The sequence below is a fragment of the Temnothorax curvispinosus genome, unplaced genomic scaffold (genome assembly GCF_003070985.1).
Source record: "Temnothorax curvispinosus isolate PA1 unplaced genomic scaffold, ASM307098v1 QBEX01005936.1, whole genome shotgun sequence".
NCBI lineage: Eukaryota > Metazoa > Arthropoda > Insecta > Hymenoptera > Formicidae > Temnothorax > Temnothorax curvispinosus.
Genome location: NW_020215716.1, coordinates 137,916 through 157,017, shown reverse-complemented (window position 1 = coordinate 157,017; position 19,102 = coordinate 137,916). Strand labels below are relative to the sequence as shown.

The 19,102-nt window shown below is 35.6% G+C and overlaps 5 protein-coding genes across 9 annotated transcripts; all 5 read left to right on the top strand.

The window, feature by feature from the left end:
* The first annotated feature begins 2,523 nt into the window (after positions 1-2,523).
* On the top strand, positions 2,524-3,833 carry LOC112455250. 2 transcript variants are annotated; one of them, XM_025017052.1, is made up of 3 exons: positions 2,524-2,679; positions 2,826-3,061; positions 3,453-3,833. In XM_025017052.1, exons 2-3 carry the CDS (start codon positions 2,837-2,839, stop codon positions 3,762-3,764), a joined length of 537 nt encoding a protein of 178 aa, XP_024872820.1. In that variant the 5' UTR covers positions 2,524-2,679; positions 2,826-2,836; the 3' UTR covers positions 3,765-3,833. The 2 variants fall into 2 exon arrangements, with proteins under 2 accessions (XP_024872820.1, XP_024872819.1); XM_025017051.1 differs by having other exon boundaries at positions 2,526-2,731.
* A 700-nt stretch (positions 3,834-4,533) lies between these two features.
* Positions 4,534-6,960, top strand: LOC112455249 (transcription initiation factor IIB). The gene is made up of 5 exons (XM_025017050.1): positions 4,534-4,647; positions 5,256-5,366; positions 5,440-5,626; positions 5,700-6,170; positions 6,252-6,960. The coding sequence occupies exons 1-5, from the start codon at positions 4,631-4,633 to the stop codon at positions 6,411-6,413; spliced, it is 948 nt and encodes a 315-aa protein (XP_024872818.1). The 5' UTR covers positions 4,534-4,630; the 3' UTR covers positions 6,414-6,960.
* A 1,132-nt stretch (positions 6,961-8,092) lies between these two features.
* On the top strand, positions 8,093-9,444 carry LOC112455248 (exocyst complex component 4). 2 transcript variants are annotated; one of them, XM_025017048.1, is made up of 5 exons: positions 8,093-8,361; positions 8,485-8,558; positions 8,663-8,824; positions 8,921-9,090; positions 9,181-9,443. In XM_025017048.1, the coding sequence occupies exons 2-5, from the start codon at positions 8,502-8,504 to the stop codon at positions 9,272-9,274; spliced, it is 483 nt and encodes a 160-aa protein (XP_024872816.1). In that variant the 5' UTR covers positions 8,093-8,361; positions 8,485-8,501; the 3' UTR covers positions 9,275-9,443. The 2 variants fall into 2 exon arrangements, with proteins under 2 accessions (XP_024872816.1, XP_024872817.1); XM_025017049.1 differs by having other exon boundaries at positions 8,165-8,184; positions 9,181-9,444.
* A 522-nt stretch (positions 9,445-9,966) lies between these two features.
* LOC112455244 (mitochondrial 2-oxoglutarate/malate carrier protein-like) lies at positions 9,967-12,394 on the top strand. Its single transcript, XM_025017044.1, has 6 exons — positions 9,967-10,303; positions 10,937-11,152; positions 11,252-11,385; positions 11,506-11,676; positions 11,770-11,869; positions 11,957-12,394. Exons 1-6 carry the CDS (start codon positions 10,245-10,247, stop codon positions 12,156-12,158), a joined length of 882 nt encoding a protein of 293 aa, XP_024872812.1. The 5' UTR covers positions 9,967-10,244; the 3' UTR covers positions 12,159-12,394.
* Positions 12,395-13,178: 784 nt separating this feature from the next.
* On the top strand, positions 13,179-18,983 carry LOC112455255 (DNA repair protein REV1). 3 transcript variants are annotated; one of them, XM_025017058.1, is made up of 7 exons: positions 13,179-13,526; positions 13,842-13,958; positions 14,032-15,457; positions 15,657-16,098; positions 16,190-17,402; positions 18,437-18,579; positions 18,770-18,983. In XM_025017058.1, exons 2-7 carry the CDS (start codon positions 13,905-13,907, stop codon positions 18,918-18,920), a joined length of 3,429 nt encoding a protein of 1,142 aa, XP_024872826.1. In that variant the 5' UTR covers positions 13,179-13,526; positions 13,842-13,904; the 3' UTR covers positions 18,921-18,983. The 3 variants fall into 3 exon arrangements, with proteins under 3 accessions (XP_024872826.1, XP_024872827.1, XP_024872828.1); XM_025017059.1 differs by lacking the exon at positions 13,179-13,526 and adding an exon at positions 13,533-13,620; XM_025017060.1 differs by lacking the exon at positions 13,179-13,526 and adding an exon at positions 13,630-13,747.
* The last annotated feature ends 119 nt before the right edge of the window (positions 18,984-19,102 follow it).

The following is a 19,102-nucleotide window of genomic DNA, read 5'->3' as shown; positions in this document are numbered from 1 at the left end:
ATATAAAAACGACTGTACATTAAATGGTAATGCGATTTTAATGTATTTGCGTACACGTTAAAATCGCATTAGTGTTCTCTGTTCTCTACCCATTTTCTCACATTTAATATCGAAAAAAATCTTCACTTGAAATCTCACAGAGGCAAACTGGTGATTAAAATTTAAATAATAAAATAAGCGATACGTAATTATCAAATCTAACTGATTGCTAAAATGCTGCTTTATTAATATACTGGAACATTTAATACTAATTGATGATCCTTGTCCGTTTAATTACTAGATCGGGCATCGTGCAATTACACGCGCTTTAATTTGTGGGCGCAAAAATAACCGAATTACAAAATCCTCGACGATCGATAACCCGGCGATAGCCGTTCGAATAACGTGTGACACATAAATGATAAGGGGAGGCCTTTGAAGTCCCCGGTTTCCGCGCCCAATAAACCGACAAAAGCAGCCGCCGCGCATTATAAATTACGGCGTTCATTAGGAAGGCTGCAATAGTTGCGCGCGGGTAATAAGAGAGGCATTAAAGTCCGAGAGCCCCCTGTATATATGTATATATACATATGTATTTCTACGTGGCGCGTATCGGAATGAAAAGGAAAAAAAAAGAAGAAAAAAGAGAAAAAAAGAAAGAAGTGAAAAGTTGGAGAAACGTCGAATTAACGCGAATGATTCAAGCGCGGCTTCCTCGAACTCGAAAGTAATAATCGGCGATAGAGAGAGAACCCGCGATAGCGCGGCGAAAAGTCCAAGAGGCCGTTTCTTACGGCGACTGGCGACACAGCGAGGCATATCGTGGTGCCTCGACCGACCACACTCCTCGACGAGAAGTGTTTTCGTTCATTGAGGACCTTGTGTTCGTTTTACTCCGGTCGCGGAACACGACCGTGGTCGATTGGACCGTTGCCCGTTGTAGTCGTTGTAGATTGTAGAAGAGAAAAAATAGAACGCCGCTCCGCGCCGCGCCGCGCCAGCGAAAAAAAAGCGACCGATATTCGTGGAGGATTTTTCTGAAAGCGATCGCGATAAAAGCGCGAACGGAATAATTGAGCGCTTCAATGCGGAGACGGGATGTCGCCGTGAGATGCGAGCTGATCTATCAATCTTTGGCACGTATGTTAATCGGAGTAAAATATATATGGTTATAGATAGATAAACAAAAATCTCTGAAGGTTTTGACATTTTTCGAAATGTTAAGTCATTTGTTTAGAATTAGGGTTCATAAATGTATCTTGGATTTCAGGAAAACGATTTTATAACATTGGAGCAATTTGATCTTTGAGACCCCGAGATTTGCTGAACGCTCAAGCAACAAAAATGCGGTCCGTATATGCTTGAGAGCACGTTTCGTTCTGGTAGTTCCATCTGGTAGTTGTAATCGTTAGTCGATGTTACTAAAGAACGCCGCGCCGCGCGCCGGCATACAGTCAATAATAATGAGTCAATAATAATTAATTAATAATTTTTTGTTGAGCACGTGTTAAAAAAATAATAAACTCGAAAATAAATTGCAAGAGATCCATTTCTGCTTTTATGTAACTGGATAATATCCGTAACTTCATTCACTTCTGCTACTGCCTGTTTTTCATACATGAAAAACAAAAATTGAGATAAACGCACAATCCTTATTATACAAATTTTATCAAATTACAAGTAAAGATAGTTTTTTTTATTTATAAAACAATCGCTAAACAAATTATTAACTTAAAATCCGTGTAGAAAAATTTGTGATTAGTTAGCTCGATAAATTTATTAAAAATATTTGATAAATTATTCCAAATCAATTTTCGCTAAACGGTAAGAAACTAACTTCGATTTTAGAGAAGGAACCTATTTATCTAAACTTTAATCGAATCGATTATACGCCGATCACATCAAAAGTCAGCTAAAATGTTTTAAGAGGACCAACGCTGATGTCCTCATTCAGGAAACTATCAGACGCGACATAGACTTTGCAAGGACATTGAATAGATTTTTCTTAAGTATTACTGGCGAGGAAAACGTCAATCGTCACTTTCGTTGAACTCGCAAACGCCACGGTTGCCGGTGCGAGGCGAGGAAACCGTTTGTTTCATTAGATCTGGAAAAAAAGCGCGGCGTACCAGCGCGACATTCATTGACCTTTCATACACGCGCGATGGCAGCGTGGTGATGAACCGTGACATAAATTACAATAATTCCGCGTCGGCCGTCGGCTCACGACTCGCGGCATCCTGTAATTCGATGCTTAATGATAGCGCGAGCCGCGTCGAGGCGATTCGCGTAATTTTGCGATACCGGTTCCTCAAAACACCAAACCGGTATTACGACGATGAATCGCTGTGAGAAAGAGAGGGAAAGAAAGAGGATCCTAATAATCGGTTTTAATAGCGCGGAGAATTGTTTCTTGTATATATCACACATATAAATCGCGAATGCGTAGCAGCGTAGTTGCCGACGTCATTCATGGATCAAAATCCCCCGTTTCACGTATAGTATAGTACGTACAGTTGATTGTGTTAATTGAATTCAGTCGGTCACCGGATGAGCAGAGAGGATGAGGTTGCGTGTTATTAAATCGCTATATAAGGAAACGACGCCGTAATATCGGCTCATTAGCCAAGAGCGGTTTTTTCCCCGTTAATCCGTGGCTTTCCGGGTGTTCCTTCGCCGAGCCTGGTGTTAATCCTGTTTGTAAGTGAACCGAAACTGCGATCGATCCACGGATTTAGCAGACCGTTTTACCGTAATTAAATTGTCTAATTAAAAATATTGCATATTTTTTTTTACGCGACTCGACGAAAGCTCAACAATGTCTAAAGTTTCGAAAATTTATTAAGTACGATAGAAAATGAAGATACTGTTGGTCGCCGTTGCGTTGCTCGTAGCCATCGAGGGGTGGACTGAAGCTAAACCAGGCTGGGCGGCTTATCCTGGCTTCCAAAATACAAGAGGAAACTTTAATGGCCGTGGTCCACCTTGGGCACAACCACAATCGATGGAAAATCAGAACAATAGATTCACGATCAATTCCGACGTCGAGTGGATATGCCAAAATCCAAGGACGAACGACATAGTAATATGCACTTATAATAATCACGAGCATTCTCAAATCCTTAAACGCAATGTTTCCGCGACGAATCAACTCTTTATGTATTAAAAAAAAACTTGTCAAGTAATTGTGATCATCTACAATGTTTTCGTAGACTTAGAAAAAATTTTCTCATACAAACTTTGATCGGAAAAAAATTAGAGAGCGAAAAGATGGTCGATTGAATTTACATGGCATATATCCAGTTCGGTGGACTTTGATAGATATTTAACGGTATAATAGAGATTGATTTTCGAAGTACTTTAGAATTATTAAAAAAAAAATCCGATATATTGATATATTCATATGGCATTTTACCATAGTAGAATGTAAATCCTATTTAATATGTTTAAAGAACACATTTCACATTTCGTAGATGATTATTGCCCCCGACGACACACGAAATACGCCGCAACCGCCGCAACAGAATCCCGATAGGAGACCGTGGCAATGGCATAACGTTCCACCGGGACACCAACATCATCCACACGGGAATCATTGGACTCACGATCACGCTCACAATCAGCCAATCATCATCATCCAAGAAACTCCGAACACCGATGATAAGACTCAAACGCCACTACCATTTCCAACAACAACGGAAATTCCTAATAATAATGACAAACAAACGCAACCGCCTTATAACGGTGGAGAAGGATCTATCGACATTAGAGTTGGAGCAGAATAATTAAGCAGAGCAATGTGTATTTTTATACTTAATTAAGTCAGTTTAATTAAACAATATATGATTATTTAACTTGTCATTTTGATTTTTCTACAGACAAATATTTTATATAATATGCTATCAACATACTATATGTATAATTTTATATAATTGGTCGAGGTTTCTTCATTAAATGTTAATGGCTAAATAATTGATAAATTGTTAATATTATAAAATTATAAAAATATTAGAAAATTATTAATATTATAAAAATACGACAAAAAGATTAGTACGTAATTAGCCTTAATATATAAGAAGGAATATATATCTTCAATATTATGTATATGTAGCCACATATATTGTAATTCTCAGAATTTTTAAATAAAGATTATAGCGCAAATGAGTCACATAAGATTGTACTCTTTTTAAACATGACTATACTGGTCTACTGCTCACCTTGAGTGACTTTGGCTGCGTTTAGCGGAAGAAGCGGCTCAGTTAGCTCGGTAAACGCTCAGTAATTCTTTATTACTAAATTGTAAGTATTGGTTTCGACGCTTACAAGCAGCGAAAAGGAATTGAAGGCGAGAATCAAGAACGAATCGTGTATTAAAGATCCGTAGCCCTTGAACGCGGCCGTAGGGAGCGCTCGTGTCCAGCACGGAAATCTAGAGACCGTAATTACCGGTTACTGGTATGTACCCTAGTGGCAACACTGGCAACCCTGAGCGGTTGCATGGCAGTTTGCAGTTTGCAGTACTGGATGCATCTTCTGTTGGAGGTTGGAGTCATGAGTTATTGGTAGTTTGACTACTGGATACAGTGGATACTGGAGTGCAGTGCGGAGCAGTGTTCGTCTACCTACAGTACCTACACGCGAAAGCAAAAATATGGCAAGTTCGTCACGGTAAGCTTCGCGAAAAATAAATCTCACTTTCGGCCGTCGATCATCGAAGACGATAACAGTCGTCAGTCGTCACGGGACTCACGAGTCACACTTGAGATCGATATCGCGGCTGAAGGTTAAGATTGCGTACAGCTGTACGATATTTTATTTACGGTACGAGGCACGCTTCTCACAGAAGTCAACGTAAGAATAAATAATCGCGACAAGGCCGAGCTGCGATACAAACTTTAATACTCAAATTGAAATTTAATTTGCACGATCGTAAAGCTACGTTACACTTTGACATATTAAACGTTCGCGACTTGGGTCTATATTTATAGTCCGTTCTTATTTCAAGACCGCGTCTTAAGTAACATCTTGAAATGTTAATACGACTTTGGGATTGATTTGTAACATGTTAAGATTGTACTTAAGACGAAAGTCCGACTACGAATACCGCTCTTGGAGATAAAACTAGGACGAAGAACTTATTTATCAATTGGCACATTGATAGAAACATGCGATAGATTTATTTGTATAAATTTGTATAAATGATCTATTTAGATATGTCAAAAATACGAGATATTCGCAAACGAGGAACGTTTATTCCTGAAATCCTTTTTTTACAGGAATTCTACAAACAAGGTTTGTTGTTACGCACATCCAGATGCTCCACTTATAGAAGATTATAGGGCAGGGGATCAGATTTGCTCGGAATGTGGATTGGTTGTGGGAGATAGGTAAAAGAGCCGTAGATACAAGCGTAAAGCTGGCTGGGATAAATTTGACATTTATATGTTTCTTGTATTACAGAGTGATAGACGTAGGTTCAGAATGGAGGACATTTAGCAATGAGAAATCGGGAATAGATCCATCGCGCGTGGGCGGTCCAGAGAATCCACTTCTCAACGGTGCAGACTTGTCCACGATGATTGGACCGGGAACGGGCGCTGCGTCTTTCGATGGCTTCGGTACCGCCAAGTATCAAAATCGACGTACAGTTAGTATTCAGTTTCTTTTTCTTATTATTTTACAGGACAAAAGTTGCCAAATGGAGATTATATTCCTTTCAGATGAGCAGTTCTGACAGAGCTCTGCTCAATGCGTTTCGCGAGATCAATAATATGGCAGATCGTATCAATTTACCGAAAACTATTGTGGACAGAGCCAACACATTGTTCAAGCAAGTGCACGATGGCAAAAACCTGAAGGGACGCTCAAACGACGCGATTGCTTCCGCGTGTTTGTACATTGCTTGTCGGCAGGAAGGTGTGCCGCGGACATTCAAGGAAATTTGCGCAGTCAGCAAGATAAGCAAGAAAGAAATCGGCCGATGCTTCAAGTTGATTCTCAAAGCTCTCGAAACTAGCGTGGATCTCATCACCACGGGTGACTTTATGTCCAGATTCTGTTCCAATCTCGGCCTTCCCAACATGGTACAGAGAGCCGCTACGCATATCGCTAGGAAAGCAGTGGAGATTGACATTGTACCTGGGAGATCGCCCATCTCTGTTGCAGCTGCGGCAATTTATATGGCTTCACAGGTACGTGGAACTATAGTGCGACACTGCATTTTGCAATTAAGCGGGCACTACTTTATTTTCATGCATTTTTATTCTACACAGGCATCGGATGACAAGAGATCGCAGAAAGAAATCGGCGATATCGCCGGTGTTGCGGATGTTACAATCCGACAGTCGTATAAATTGATGTATCCGCATGCGACTAAGCTTTTCCCGGAAGATTTCAGATTTGCCACGCCCATTGATCAGTTACCACAGATGTAAACGAAATACATTTGAACGTTCTAAAGGAATACTTATTTTCCATCACAAGCGCAACCGATTGTGTGTCACTTAATAATTTTTTTTAACAGGGTACATTCCTAAATAATTTATACAATTCACTATTCTTTATTTTATCACAGATAGTATTAATATTTTTTTTTTTTCTCTTCAATTTTATTCAGACTATGTTTTTCAAAGACGCATTGGTGCTTAGATGGAATATATTTAACGTTCAGATTCTGCTTTATCTTACATATTCTGCGGTATGAAACGTGTCTCGTGTAATCTATACTTCTTTTACTTTGGCTTTCTGCACGTTTCTTCTATTTATAAATGTATAATATAGCACGAAAAGAAGTCCATTCATTACTGCGCTGTTATAGTAGATAAAACAACTATTTTTCCATCTGCACTATTAGAAAATAAATTCTCATAAGGTGGCCTCACATTATGTGAAATACATGCGTAAGATATGCATATATGTATAAGTAGATAGTTGATATAATAATTATTGATATATTATTAATCCTAGTTATATATTAATTATATAATTATTATACAATTTTCTATAAATTGTACTACAATTTTTTATGTATATATAATTGATATATACACGTAATTATATAATTAATATTTTTAAGGTATATATTAACATACAAGTTTAAAATAGACGTCTTAAGAGATATATACAAGATGGAACAGAACAGGAAATTATGTATATATGTGTACTTCTGCGTGATAATATGTTAAATTCTGTTTTCGACAAAGACCTTATATTCTCTTGATAGGATTGGCCATTAATTTTCTTTTGACATATACACTTTTGACATATATGAAATTTGTTTTTACATATACGCTTTTGACATATATAAAATTTCTTTTCGCATATGCAATAACCCGTTTTATTGCAACTGAGAACTGAGGTATTGTACAATAAGGATATTGTATAAAATTTATTCTGTGATAATTAAAAAGTGAAAAGAAAATAACATTACCGCAAGTGTCTGTAATTTGACAATTTATGTCCAATGCGTACGACATTTTTAAACATATAAAAATGCACCAGCTGATTATACGCCGCATTACGTGTTAATCCCCCATGTTCTTAAGACAGTAATAAAATTCGTAATTGTCCATTGGCTTCCAAGATATTTATTATTTTCTACCTACCTATAAGCGATTTCAATAAAATCATTTCTGGCAAGTGGCATCTCTATTACTCCTGCAACGTGCATTTCGTTCTGACTGACGGAGGTCTTTATTATGGAAATGCTTTGCAATGTATTTTGCAAATGTATTCCAAGTACCGATAGTAACGCAAGTACGCATAACGCGTCTCCTTGACACACGAACTGTATTAGCTGCGGAAAGCCAGAGGTGTGTATGTAAAGTGCATCTGAAAAAAAATAGGTCTTCACTTTTCGTGCTTTGTTTGTCTCCTCTTTTTTTTCCTCTTAATAAGAACCTGAACCTGAACGTACAATTTGATTTTGAAGCACGACTGAAGTAACAGATTTACGGGCGATTTCCTCTACTGAGATTTCGCTCGGGGAAATCCATTCCGGTTATTAGAAAAATTATTATAAAAATTCTTTTGCGCGCTCTGTCCTCCACTCTGACTCTCACGTAGTCACGTGTGGTCACGTGTCAAGTGTCAAGTGGCTAACGTGGTAAAGGGCGGGCGGCGTGAGGGGAGAATTTCAGTTTAGAAGAAAACAGCTGACTTGGAGTGGAGACAAACTTAGGATAGAGAAACTGTGTTTCGTATATAGTGAATTATATAATATATAATTGAATTATGAATTATATGAATTATATATTATATACTATACAGTTCACTGCTCGTATACAATAACTTAACCTGACACGACGTGTTAAGTTGTAATGCAAAATCGTCTCATCTTTATATTCGAAACACATTAGAAAATCTTGCAATTTAAGGGGACCGGTAGGATTTTTCGTCGTACTTTTCTCATTTATATGCGTACATTTATGTCGACAAGAGAAAAGAGAGTTAAAATTGAGTAGGGTTAACCTTAATCTCAGAATACAGATTGCTTTTATTTTGTAGCTACTTACAATTGTAAGATGAATATGACGCCTCCTGTCAAACCACCGCGAGGGATTAAGCCGACGAAAGAAACGGTAAGTAAATCTTATAGTTGTGTTAAAAAGTTCCCTTAATTTGAATTCCATTGGAACGAGGCATTGTCGAATGAATTGTCACGTGTCTCGTATGCCTTTCATAGAGCGGTTTGCTGATCTCGGTGATACGCGCTTTATCAGCAAGCGAAACGAACGAGCAACGCGAGATTGAGAAAGCCAAGTTGGAAAAGGAGTACAAACGAAGCGATCAACGACTGGAGGAATTGGTTTCGTCGCACGATCAGGATCTCATGGAAGTTATGCAAGTAAATATGGACATGCATCATGCATATTTGAATTGAGCAAGAACTCGGATATTTATTGTTGCGAGCTTTGTATCCTATCCACGTATTATTTTATAGATATTCAGTGCGCTGTCTGAGAAAGTTACGTCGTCACGAGAGAAGATTCATGCGGTGAAGGAGAATCTGAATGCCTGCAAACAATTGCTGAGATGTAAGCGAGAGGAGTTACTGAATTTGTGGCTGGAAGGAATAGAACACAAACAAGTTTTACATCTTCTAAAAGATGTGTAAGATGTATTCGTACATATATTTCAGATTTTAAAAATAATGCTTCTCTTTTCAAGGCTCGATTAAATATAAACCTAAATTAATTTTAGATCGTCAGATTCCTGTGGACGTATGATATCCTTAACAGAGCCTGAGTTATTACCATTATCCAATACGTCGCACGATACTTCAACAGATCAGTAGTCAAAAATCTCTCATCTCATTTTGTATATAAAAATATCTACGGTATTATATAAGATAATAAATAGAAATTATAAATTTGTAGTTTCAGAGTTTGTAACATTAAATAAATTAGAATTATAATCAAGTTATGTGATAGTCTCTAAGTTAAACTGTACAATAAGTTTCTATGTTGTGTAAATAAAAATTCAAGAAATTTTCATCTACATTATCATCGTTTCATAATTAAAAAAAATTACAATTTACATGTGCTCCCATTATCCAACAGCAATATAATATGTTTCAGATTTAAGATTTTCGTGGCTGGAGTTCCATATAAATCTAAAATTCTACAAGTTTTCATAATAAATCGTAATTTTTGAAATTTTAAGTAATGTTACTTTTTATATGACTATATATTTAAAAAAGGTAATTTTGTATCAGAGCATATTTTATTATATTTTTCATAAAAATTACAAAATATACATGTAACCAACAGCCATAATGCATGAGTATTCATGAAATAATGGACGCGTTCAGCAGGGCTGCGTTCGAGAACCACGCTCCACCATGGATACGACTCCGCAAGCCGCAAGTAAATCCACAGTGGGTGCAACTTCACATAAGTTTGAAGTTTGAAGTATCAATGCCATGGAAAGGTGGCGCTCTGGCGCTCTGGCGCTTCTGCTACTTCCGTAATTCCGTGTCAGCACTGTCAGCAGTGTCAGCTGATGACATATGCCACGAATGTCCGAAGGGCGATCGCGGATATATTGTATGATTCCGACCGAATTCCGACCATTCCGATTTCTTCCGTGCTCATGAGCGGTGTACATACCCGGTTCAACACGCGGCTCCTTTCGATAAGCCGTTTTTTAATTATTTTATTTTCTTTACACGCGCGCGTCCGGTGTTTACTGCTCATCATTTTAGACGAAAATACGCGTGATTAATATAGACGCGATATTCAACAAGTTTAATTAATTTAGTCAAAATGAGCAGCCAAAAGACAGTACCGAACGGTGTAAAATTCCTCATTGGTGGGACTTCTGGGTTTGTGTCCTTTTTTTTACATTTATTTTAGACATGTGACATCTGTGAATGTATAGTCTTGAGACGACAATCTTAGATGACAAGTGTACATTGTTTTCTAATAATTATCAGAGGATTTCGCAATCACTAAAAGTTGAGGTTCGAAGGTCGAAATTAAATCTTATCAGAATCACTTGTTGTAAATTACATAACTGACGCTACTATTTCAGTAACTAGAAGCAGAGGAAAAAAAATAAATTTTAATTTTTCAGGATGATGCAATATGTATATGTATATCTATATACCTTATTCGCATACTATAAATAGAGTTGTAACCCTGGATAAACTAATATAGCTCTTCTTATATCGATAGCGCCATAAAAAATTTATTTTCTAATTTTTAATAATTTACACATACAATATAATATTTATATATTTTTAAAATAAATTGATTGACTTTATTTAAATCTTAAAAAATAAAAAATGTAATTTTATTTTTTGCTTACATTTACACACAGAAAATGAAATTTTATCAAAATATATTTATATTCTGATTGATATATGTTATCATGAAATTTAATTGTGTATATTAGAGAGTATATTTTCTCCCAGGAGATAGTATATAAAGGATATAATATGTGTGTTTAATTACAGCATGGCAGCAACATGTTTTGTACAACCATTGGATTTAATAAAGAATCGTATGCAGTTAAGCGGCACAAAAACGTCGACGTTAAGCGTTACCTCGGGCATTCTGAAAAATGAAGGTGTTTTGGCATTATACTCCGGCTTATCCGCTGGTTTAATGCGACAGGCCACTTATACTACTACTAGGCTTGGTATATATACTTGGCTTATGGAAGTTTCTTCGTAAGTTAACTTTATGTGTGGTCCAGATTAATTAAATTATTCTTATAAAAAAAAAGTGAATATCAAAGTGAATTTTAAAAATATCCTTGTCTTATTTAGAAAAGACAACGAGCAGCCAAGTTTTGTTGTAAAAGCACTACTTGGTATGGTAGCTGGGTGTGTCGGAGCATTTGTAGGTACACCAGCGGAAGTAGCTTTAATTAGGATGACTGCGGATGGAAGATCACCTATCGGTAAATTTGTATTTTTTTTCCACGTGATAGAGATTATTACTTTAGTGTACATTATCAGTTTAGTATACATATCCATGTACATAGTGTGGAATTTAAACATTTTATATGCTTTAAATACAGCTGAGAGGCGTAATTACAAAAATGTATTTGATGCGTTATTCCGTATAATTAGAGAGGAAGGTCTCTTTACGTTATGGCGTGGCGCCATTCCCACTATGGGACGAGCTATGGTTGTAAACGCAGCACAGTTGGCATCGTACTCTCAGGCCAAACAAACATTGCTAGACACAGGTTTGTAGAAAGATTTGTATCGTTCTTAGACTGTACAATTATACGTATAAATATTGTTATTTACATTTGTTGTATTTTTTTCTTTTAAAATAGGATATTTTGAGGAAAATATTTTATTACACTTTGCAAGCTCTATGATTTCTGGTTTAGTCACTACTGCTGCCTCCATGCCTGTAGATATAGCTAAAACAAGGTATTATACGATAAATTTAGTTTTATTTAAAATTCAATTAACATTTTTAATTTAGGATTCAGATTACTATAACGATTCTCCTTTCAGAATCCAAAACATGAAAACGATAAACGGCAAACCAGAGTTTACAGGCGCAATTGATGTTCTGACCAAGGTTGTGAGAAACGAAGGATTGTTTGCATTGTGGAAAGGATTCTTCCCATACTATGCACGTCTAGGGCCTCATACAGTCCTGACATTCATTTTCCTCGAACAAATGACCGCTGCTTATAAAACACACTTGGCATAGTTGTAACTGTGTGCGCTTGCGGAGAGTTGTTATTAATGGTTTAAATTAAGATTCAGACAGAGTCTTTGTTTTCTCTTTGCTTTATCATGTCATTGTGTCTTCAGAAACATTATTTTTGTAATAAACTCATTTTGTAATATATATTTACTGTTAGATATTACGCACATAATTTGCAATATCATTTTATATAAAACGTATATAAAATTCACAATTTATAATAAAGATTATTTAGAGCAGCTTTTATGAAATTAATCACGTATAAAATTTTTAATTTTTCTGAAAATTTATCCTCATTTTCTAATTGAAGAACGATACAAAGATAAATTTCCATTTCAATGTAAGTATAGTTTATGCATTTTTAATTTCCTGCCATACAATTTAATATATGTGCAATATAAAGATATATTAAGATTATATTTTGCTATTATTTTGTAGAGAGAGAAAGATATATATTCCATGAATATGTGTACACGCGAACGCAGAGCTCGTCTGGTACGAACTCTAGTCTTATATGTATAGGTATGCCGCTTAGTTCAGCTTTTTGATCATTGTTATTCCCAATGTTATTTAGTATAAGATTTGTCTTATAAGTATCACTTTAGATTAATACATCTTGTATAATGAGGTGCCATTATTGTTACTAGGTATGAAAGTTGAACAGGTGTATCGAAGTAATGTGTTAAAATGTATTAAAATATTAATACAAAAAAATGTGTTAATATTGTACATTTATTGAAATAACAAAGATTTAGTAATAAAAACCTATTTTGAGTGCCAGTGTCATCTACTACATTTTATTTACACGTGAGGATATAACAGACGTTGAAAAATATTTTATCAACAAATCTATAAGAATAAAAAAGACAATAATAATTATTACTATACAATTAAAGAATTATTAATAATATCATTGTCAATAGTAATAAGACAACTCTAAAATTACGTTTTTTACATAATTATGTTATACTTTTCAACGTTTCCGCACGTGTATTATATTACGTTGTAAATTTTTGCAACAAAAATTGTTGGCAAAACGAAATATATGGTCAGATCGTCACATGCAACAAGTGTCATGAAATCGAGAATGGAGCTCAGGGACGTTCCGATTAAACTTAATTCGCATATAGAACACGGTGCGAGCGTGACGGATGTCCAAATATTGATTTTGTACATTGAAAAACGCCCCGGGGATAATCTTTATATAAATCTCTCGTCGTGGGAGCCGGAGCCGCGCGAGGCAGATGACGGAAAATAAAAATGTGCCTTGGACCTTGGACACGCAGACACTTTTGGCGGCAAAAAATAGACTCGCTCATTTATTGTTCATGCCGCACAAATATTCAAGTGCAATCCACTGGTTACTGTTATGTAAGCCACAAATAGATATTCAACGTGATACAATAAAATACGGTCAATTTAAATCTTGAAGTGGACTTATGCGATGCTGTTTTCTATATTTGAGGTTACAAATGCTATGTCAACGTGATGTCGATATTTACATGTTTACGTCAATCAAATAATTAGAGCTAAAAATATGAAATTAAGTGTCAAATTGTTATATATTAATCTTGCCCGGCAGGAAAAAAAATGTAACATGCTAATTAAAGTTTTAAGAAATTAAATTCTGAGGAAATTATAATTTTACACAATTAAATCATTCTTTATTAATTCTTCTTGTTCCAGGATGCATCTATTGCATGATAATTATCAATTGCGAAATTTCCACTTGGCCAAATTAATATAATTATGTCAAAGAAAAAAAAAGATCGGGCTTGGGCAGACAATGGCTTTGAAGAGTGGGTGAGTATATAATTAATATTTATTATCATCTTCATCTATTTACTTTTTGCATCATTTTTTAATATCTTGTCAGGGTGGTTATATGCCTGCGAAGAAAGCCAAGCTGGAGGAACAGTTCCGTGACACAGCCAGCAAAGAATTTAAAGAATCATCGAAACTGTTTGAAGGGATTGCGATATTTGTTAACGGTTATACAGATCCAACGTCGGATGAGCTCAGACGTCTAATGATGATGCATGGAGGAATATATCATCATTATATGCGTCCTAAAATCACGACTCACATTATAGCGTCTAATCTGCCGTATTCCAAGATAATGTTATACAGAAAGAGCCAAAATCCAATTCCCATTTGTAAACCGCAGTGGATCGTCGATAGCATAGCAGCCGGAAAGATACTGAATTTCCAGAATTATTTACTTTATTCTAATAACACCAGTGTGCAACCTCAGTTGGCGTATAAATTAAATAAGGATAAAGATAATGCTAGCTCAGTCACGCATAATGAACAGGATATTGAGAAGCCTGAAGCTTCAGCGAGTACCGACATAAATAAGGGAAATTCATCGAAACACGATGCCTTTAATAATGCATTGAAGCAAGACGCAAGTCACTTTGGTCAATCTTCGAATACAAAACCAAGCGCGCGATGTACAAAAGATGCTGAATTTCTGTCGACGTTTTACAGTAACTCGAGATTGCATTATATTTCTACCATGGGAACTATGTTTAAGGATTACGTGAATGAGTTGAGGGACAAAAGTGACGTAGCATTTCCCGGCCTTGAGCGTTTAATAAGATTAAACAGTATCAAGAAGGCCACAACGTCGGCTAATTGCGAATCAGATTCTGAAGATGAGACAATTTGTTTTACAGATAAAATTACAAGTAAATCAAACCACAAGCAAGAACCTGTTGTAATGCACATTGATATGGACTGCTTTTTCGTATCCGTGGGGATCAGAAATAGACCGGAATTGCAAGGCGTACCGGTAGCGGTAACGCACGCAAAAGGCAACACGTTTTCGGCGAATCACGATGGCAAGGAGGAGTTTGGATCGATGTCAGAAGTAGCTTCGTGCTCGTACGCTGCGAGAAAGGCTGGCGTGAAGAATGGCATGTTTCTGGGAGAGGCGTTAAAACTGTGTCCAGATTTAAAGACAATTCAGTACGATTTCGAGGGTTACAAGGAAGTTTCGTACGTATTGTACGACACTGTGGCATCCTACACTTTAGATATCGAAGCAGTAAGCTGCGACGAAATGTATGTTGATTGCACGAAAATTCTTGAGGCATCTGGACTCTCGCCGTTGGACTTTGCTACTATAATTAGGAACGAGATTAAGCAGAAAACAGATTGCCCGGTATCGACAGGATTCGGTAATAATAAGTTGCAGGCGAGATTGGCAACGCGAAAAGCTAAACCCGATAATCAATTCTATCTCAGCGCTCAAAATGCAGAGACATATATTCAAACTTTTAATATAAGAGATTTACCAGGTACATTTGAGTGAGCAATATTATTTATATTATTTTGCAAAAACAAAATATTTAAAGAAACACCTTTGTTAAGCAAATATATTGGATTTGTATTCTATAATAAGTAGAAATACTTAGATTTGATTCTTTTTCTCATTTAATCATTTTATTACCTTTATTAGGATTAATTTAATTCTCCTATTTTTTCGTCTGTCTTTAGGAGTTGGCGGAACAACAACATACAAGTTACATAAAATGAATGTGCATACATGCGAAGATTTGCAGAAGATATCGTTGGGGGTTTTACAAAAAGAATTCGGCAAAAAGACGGGAGAACAGTTGTACAAGATGTGCCGTGGGTTAGACGACACAAAGCTGAATCTGGAATATGTTAGAAAATCTGTATCGGCTGAAGTTAATTATGGCATAAGATTCCAGAATAATGGCGATGCTGTCGATTTTTTGAGCGAATTATCTGTAGAGGTGTGCAATCGATTGACAGCGGCTCGTGCAAAGGGTAGATGCATCACGCTGAAATTAATGGTCAGAGCTGAGGAGGCACCGAAGGAAACCCTGAAGTTCATGGGTCACGGTCTTTGCAATTATATAACGAAATCGAAAAATCTTATAGCGGCTGTTGACGACATCAATATCATTAGAAAGTGAGTTTACTATTAATCAGTTAATCTTGTACATTTTATGCTTTCTTGAAATATATTTCGTGAAATTAAGTACATGTTTTACGTGATCTAGGGAAGTTATAAATATTTGGAATCAGCTGCATTTAATACCTGAAGATATGAGAGGAATAGGAATACAAATATCCAGGCTAGAAATATGCAGGGCTAAGCAAGCTAAAAGCAGCTTGATCAATTTCTTTAATAAAACGAAAAAATTACAACAAACGTGTGAGGAATTGTTGGGAGATGACAAAGAAGATCATGGCGTCTCGAATTTTAATAAGAAATCTAAACCGGATTGTTCTGAAGTGCCTTTAACTACAGAATCAGTAGCAACGAGAAAAATTTGTGATACAGAAATGAGTAATTTGCCGCCGAAAACGGTCAAAGCCTCTGAATCGACCGGTGTAACAATTCCAGTCGATGTTCAAGTCGAATCGTCGACATTTGCAGCTGAATCAAAAAATAAAAAGTTACACAATCCTAAGGTAAATGAAAATATTATAAAAGGAAAGGATTTACTTGGAAAATCCAATAAGAAAACAATCCAGAGGCAAACGTCTCAAGAGAATTTCTTTAGACAAGTGAAACCAAATAGCGGAAGGTCATCAAAATATGAGATACCGCGAATACAGGATATCGATATGTCCGTATTAATCGAATTACCTGCAGATATGAGAAACGAGATAATTGACGAATACAAAAAAAACAAACAATCTCAAGCTGCAGCAAATACCACCAGTACGGTTGATCCGGTAAATCAAGTTGAGCGTGACGAGGAAAGTTCAAATGTACATAATTGTTCGCAAGTTGATCCGATCGTTTTATCAGCTTTAATGAAAAGCGATTTGCATCCCGATGTACAACGCGATGTGCAGATATATTGTGATATGAAAAGAGAAGCGAATAGAGTGAATTTCAAAGAAACAAGTGAAAAGAGCGATAGTGAGAGATTACAAGAAGCGGGTGCTTCTTCAAAGATCGGTGATAATAAAGAGAACGCAATAGTTATTGTAAATAGCACTTGTATAAATGAAGCCGAATCACAAGAGAACGCAATGCATGGGGGAGACCAATTGTATGAAAAGGACAATACTGTCGGAGCTAAATCAACCTCGTGTCAAGTCAATCATGTTGAGATTTCACACAATAATGTTACGGTGGATAAAGCCGATACCTTTATTTTACAGAATTTAAGTATTTTACATAACAATGAGAACGTAGATAAACATCAGGAAATGTTAATTAATCTTGTGAATCATCTCTTCACCCTTCCATTACAACAGGTACCACATAATTATTTCATTAAGACAAATTATTAAATAGGAACTGAGTTCTAGCTTTCTTCTATTTTTTGAGATCTAGTGCAAGTAACCGCAATTCCAATCAATATTAAACATTTGTATAAAATTATTTCGTAACAAGTAATACGAATTGTTTACCTGTTATTGCCGTAATATTGACGTATCAGATGATACAGATGCATCAGAGATATCTATTTTTTTCCTATCTATTTTTTTCCTGTATATTTACCAGATTTTGCATTTTACAAAAGATGGTGAATTCTACACTTAAAAATGTTTTTTTTTTTATCTGTGAATATTTAATGCATTGGTGTTCAGATCCCTCGATCTGTATAGAATTAGCAGTTGTAAAATATATTTAGTATGTAAATGTCATGAACGTGACAATTATGCCGAATATTAAATGGTAACTGTGACATTGGCACAGTAACGAGTAAAATTATGGAAGATTCAAGTCTAACAAAAAAGTGTCAGTAATATCCCATGACAATCATTAGCTTATCACAGTACGTTACGCGGTGCAATTTTATTTCGGTATTTTCAGTTTTAGATTTACCCTTATTGTACATTCGGAAATGACAACTTTGAAAACTTAATTCTAGTTTAGAAACACAAACATGACTATGGATTATTACTTTATATGTGAATATCGAAATAAATACTAATAAAAAACATTCAACTCTCGTATTATATTAAATAATTAAAGAGAACGACAAAAAAAAAACGGAAATTTGAATATTTAGCAGATTTTTGAAAACTTTCTATTGCCACCAATATTCATGCATACAGTGCAAGATTTTATCCAATCTTGATCATAAAATCAAACAAAATCCTCTTCTTCGGTAAATATAGTTTTGAATGAAGAATCGTGTCACCTTTTCCTCTTTTCGCTTATCCTTTTCCTTTATATAATTTTATCAAGTAATATATTCGGATAACTGTTTGAAAAATTACGTATATTATGTAAAGATGATATTTTTTTGGTTCCAACCGAACTAAATGTAATATTTTCATAGGTAAAACTGCAAATACAAACATGGGTTACTAAATCTAATGTTGTGAATGAAGTAGACTTTTTGTCACTAGCGACGTTTCTTAGCATGCTTCCAGAAAAGAAACGCATCGAAGATTTACATATCTTGTTGAAAACCATGTATAGGTAATCTATCTTTGAAGTATTTCTGTTATTATAATAGACGTTTTTTTCATTTCGTAACAAATGGATAATAAATAATACAACGCTGTAAATTTTAAGGAACAGATATCGCTTTACTCGGTCATGATCGATAAATAAAAATATTCGGCATATGATACATTAAACGTACTTATATGTCTATCTGTTTTTTTAGATGTACAATGAAAACTGGGAACTGCATTTGGCATAGAACATATAGAAGAACCGTGAAACATGTTCAACGTTACATGCAGATCGAGTACAACAACAATCTAATGGTACCGCTGATCAGATGTAATGATCCGAGATGTAATAACGATAATTGAATTCTCGTAAATTTAATAAATTAAATTTCTACTAATGAGTGTGTAATATAAGAAATCTATTTACACGCAAATGTGATATCTTTAATTTCAATCGAACGCGAATGCCGTTCTTTGTCTAGAGAAGCCAATAATACACGACTCGTTTAATGTATGCCTTTGGAAAAGTTTTGCTCGGTCTTGTA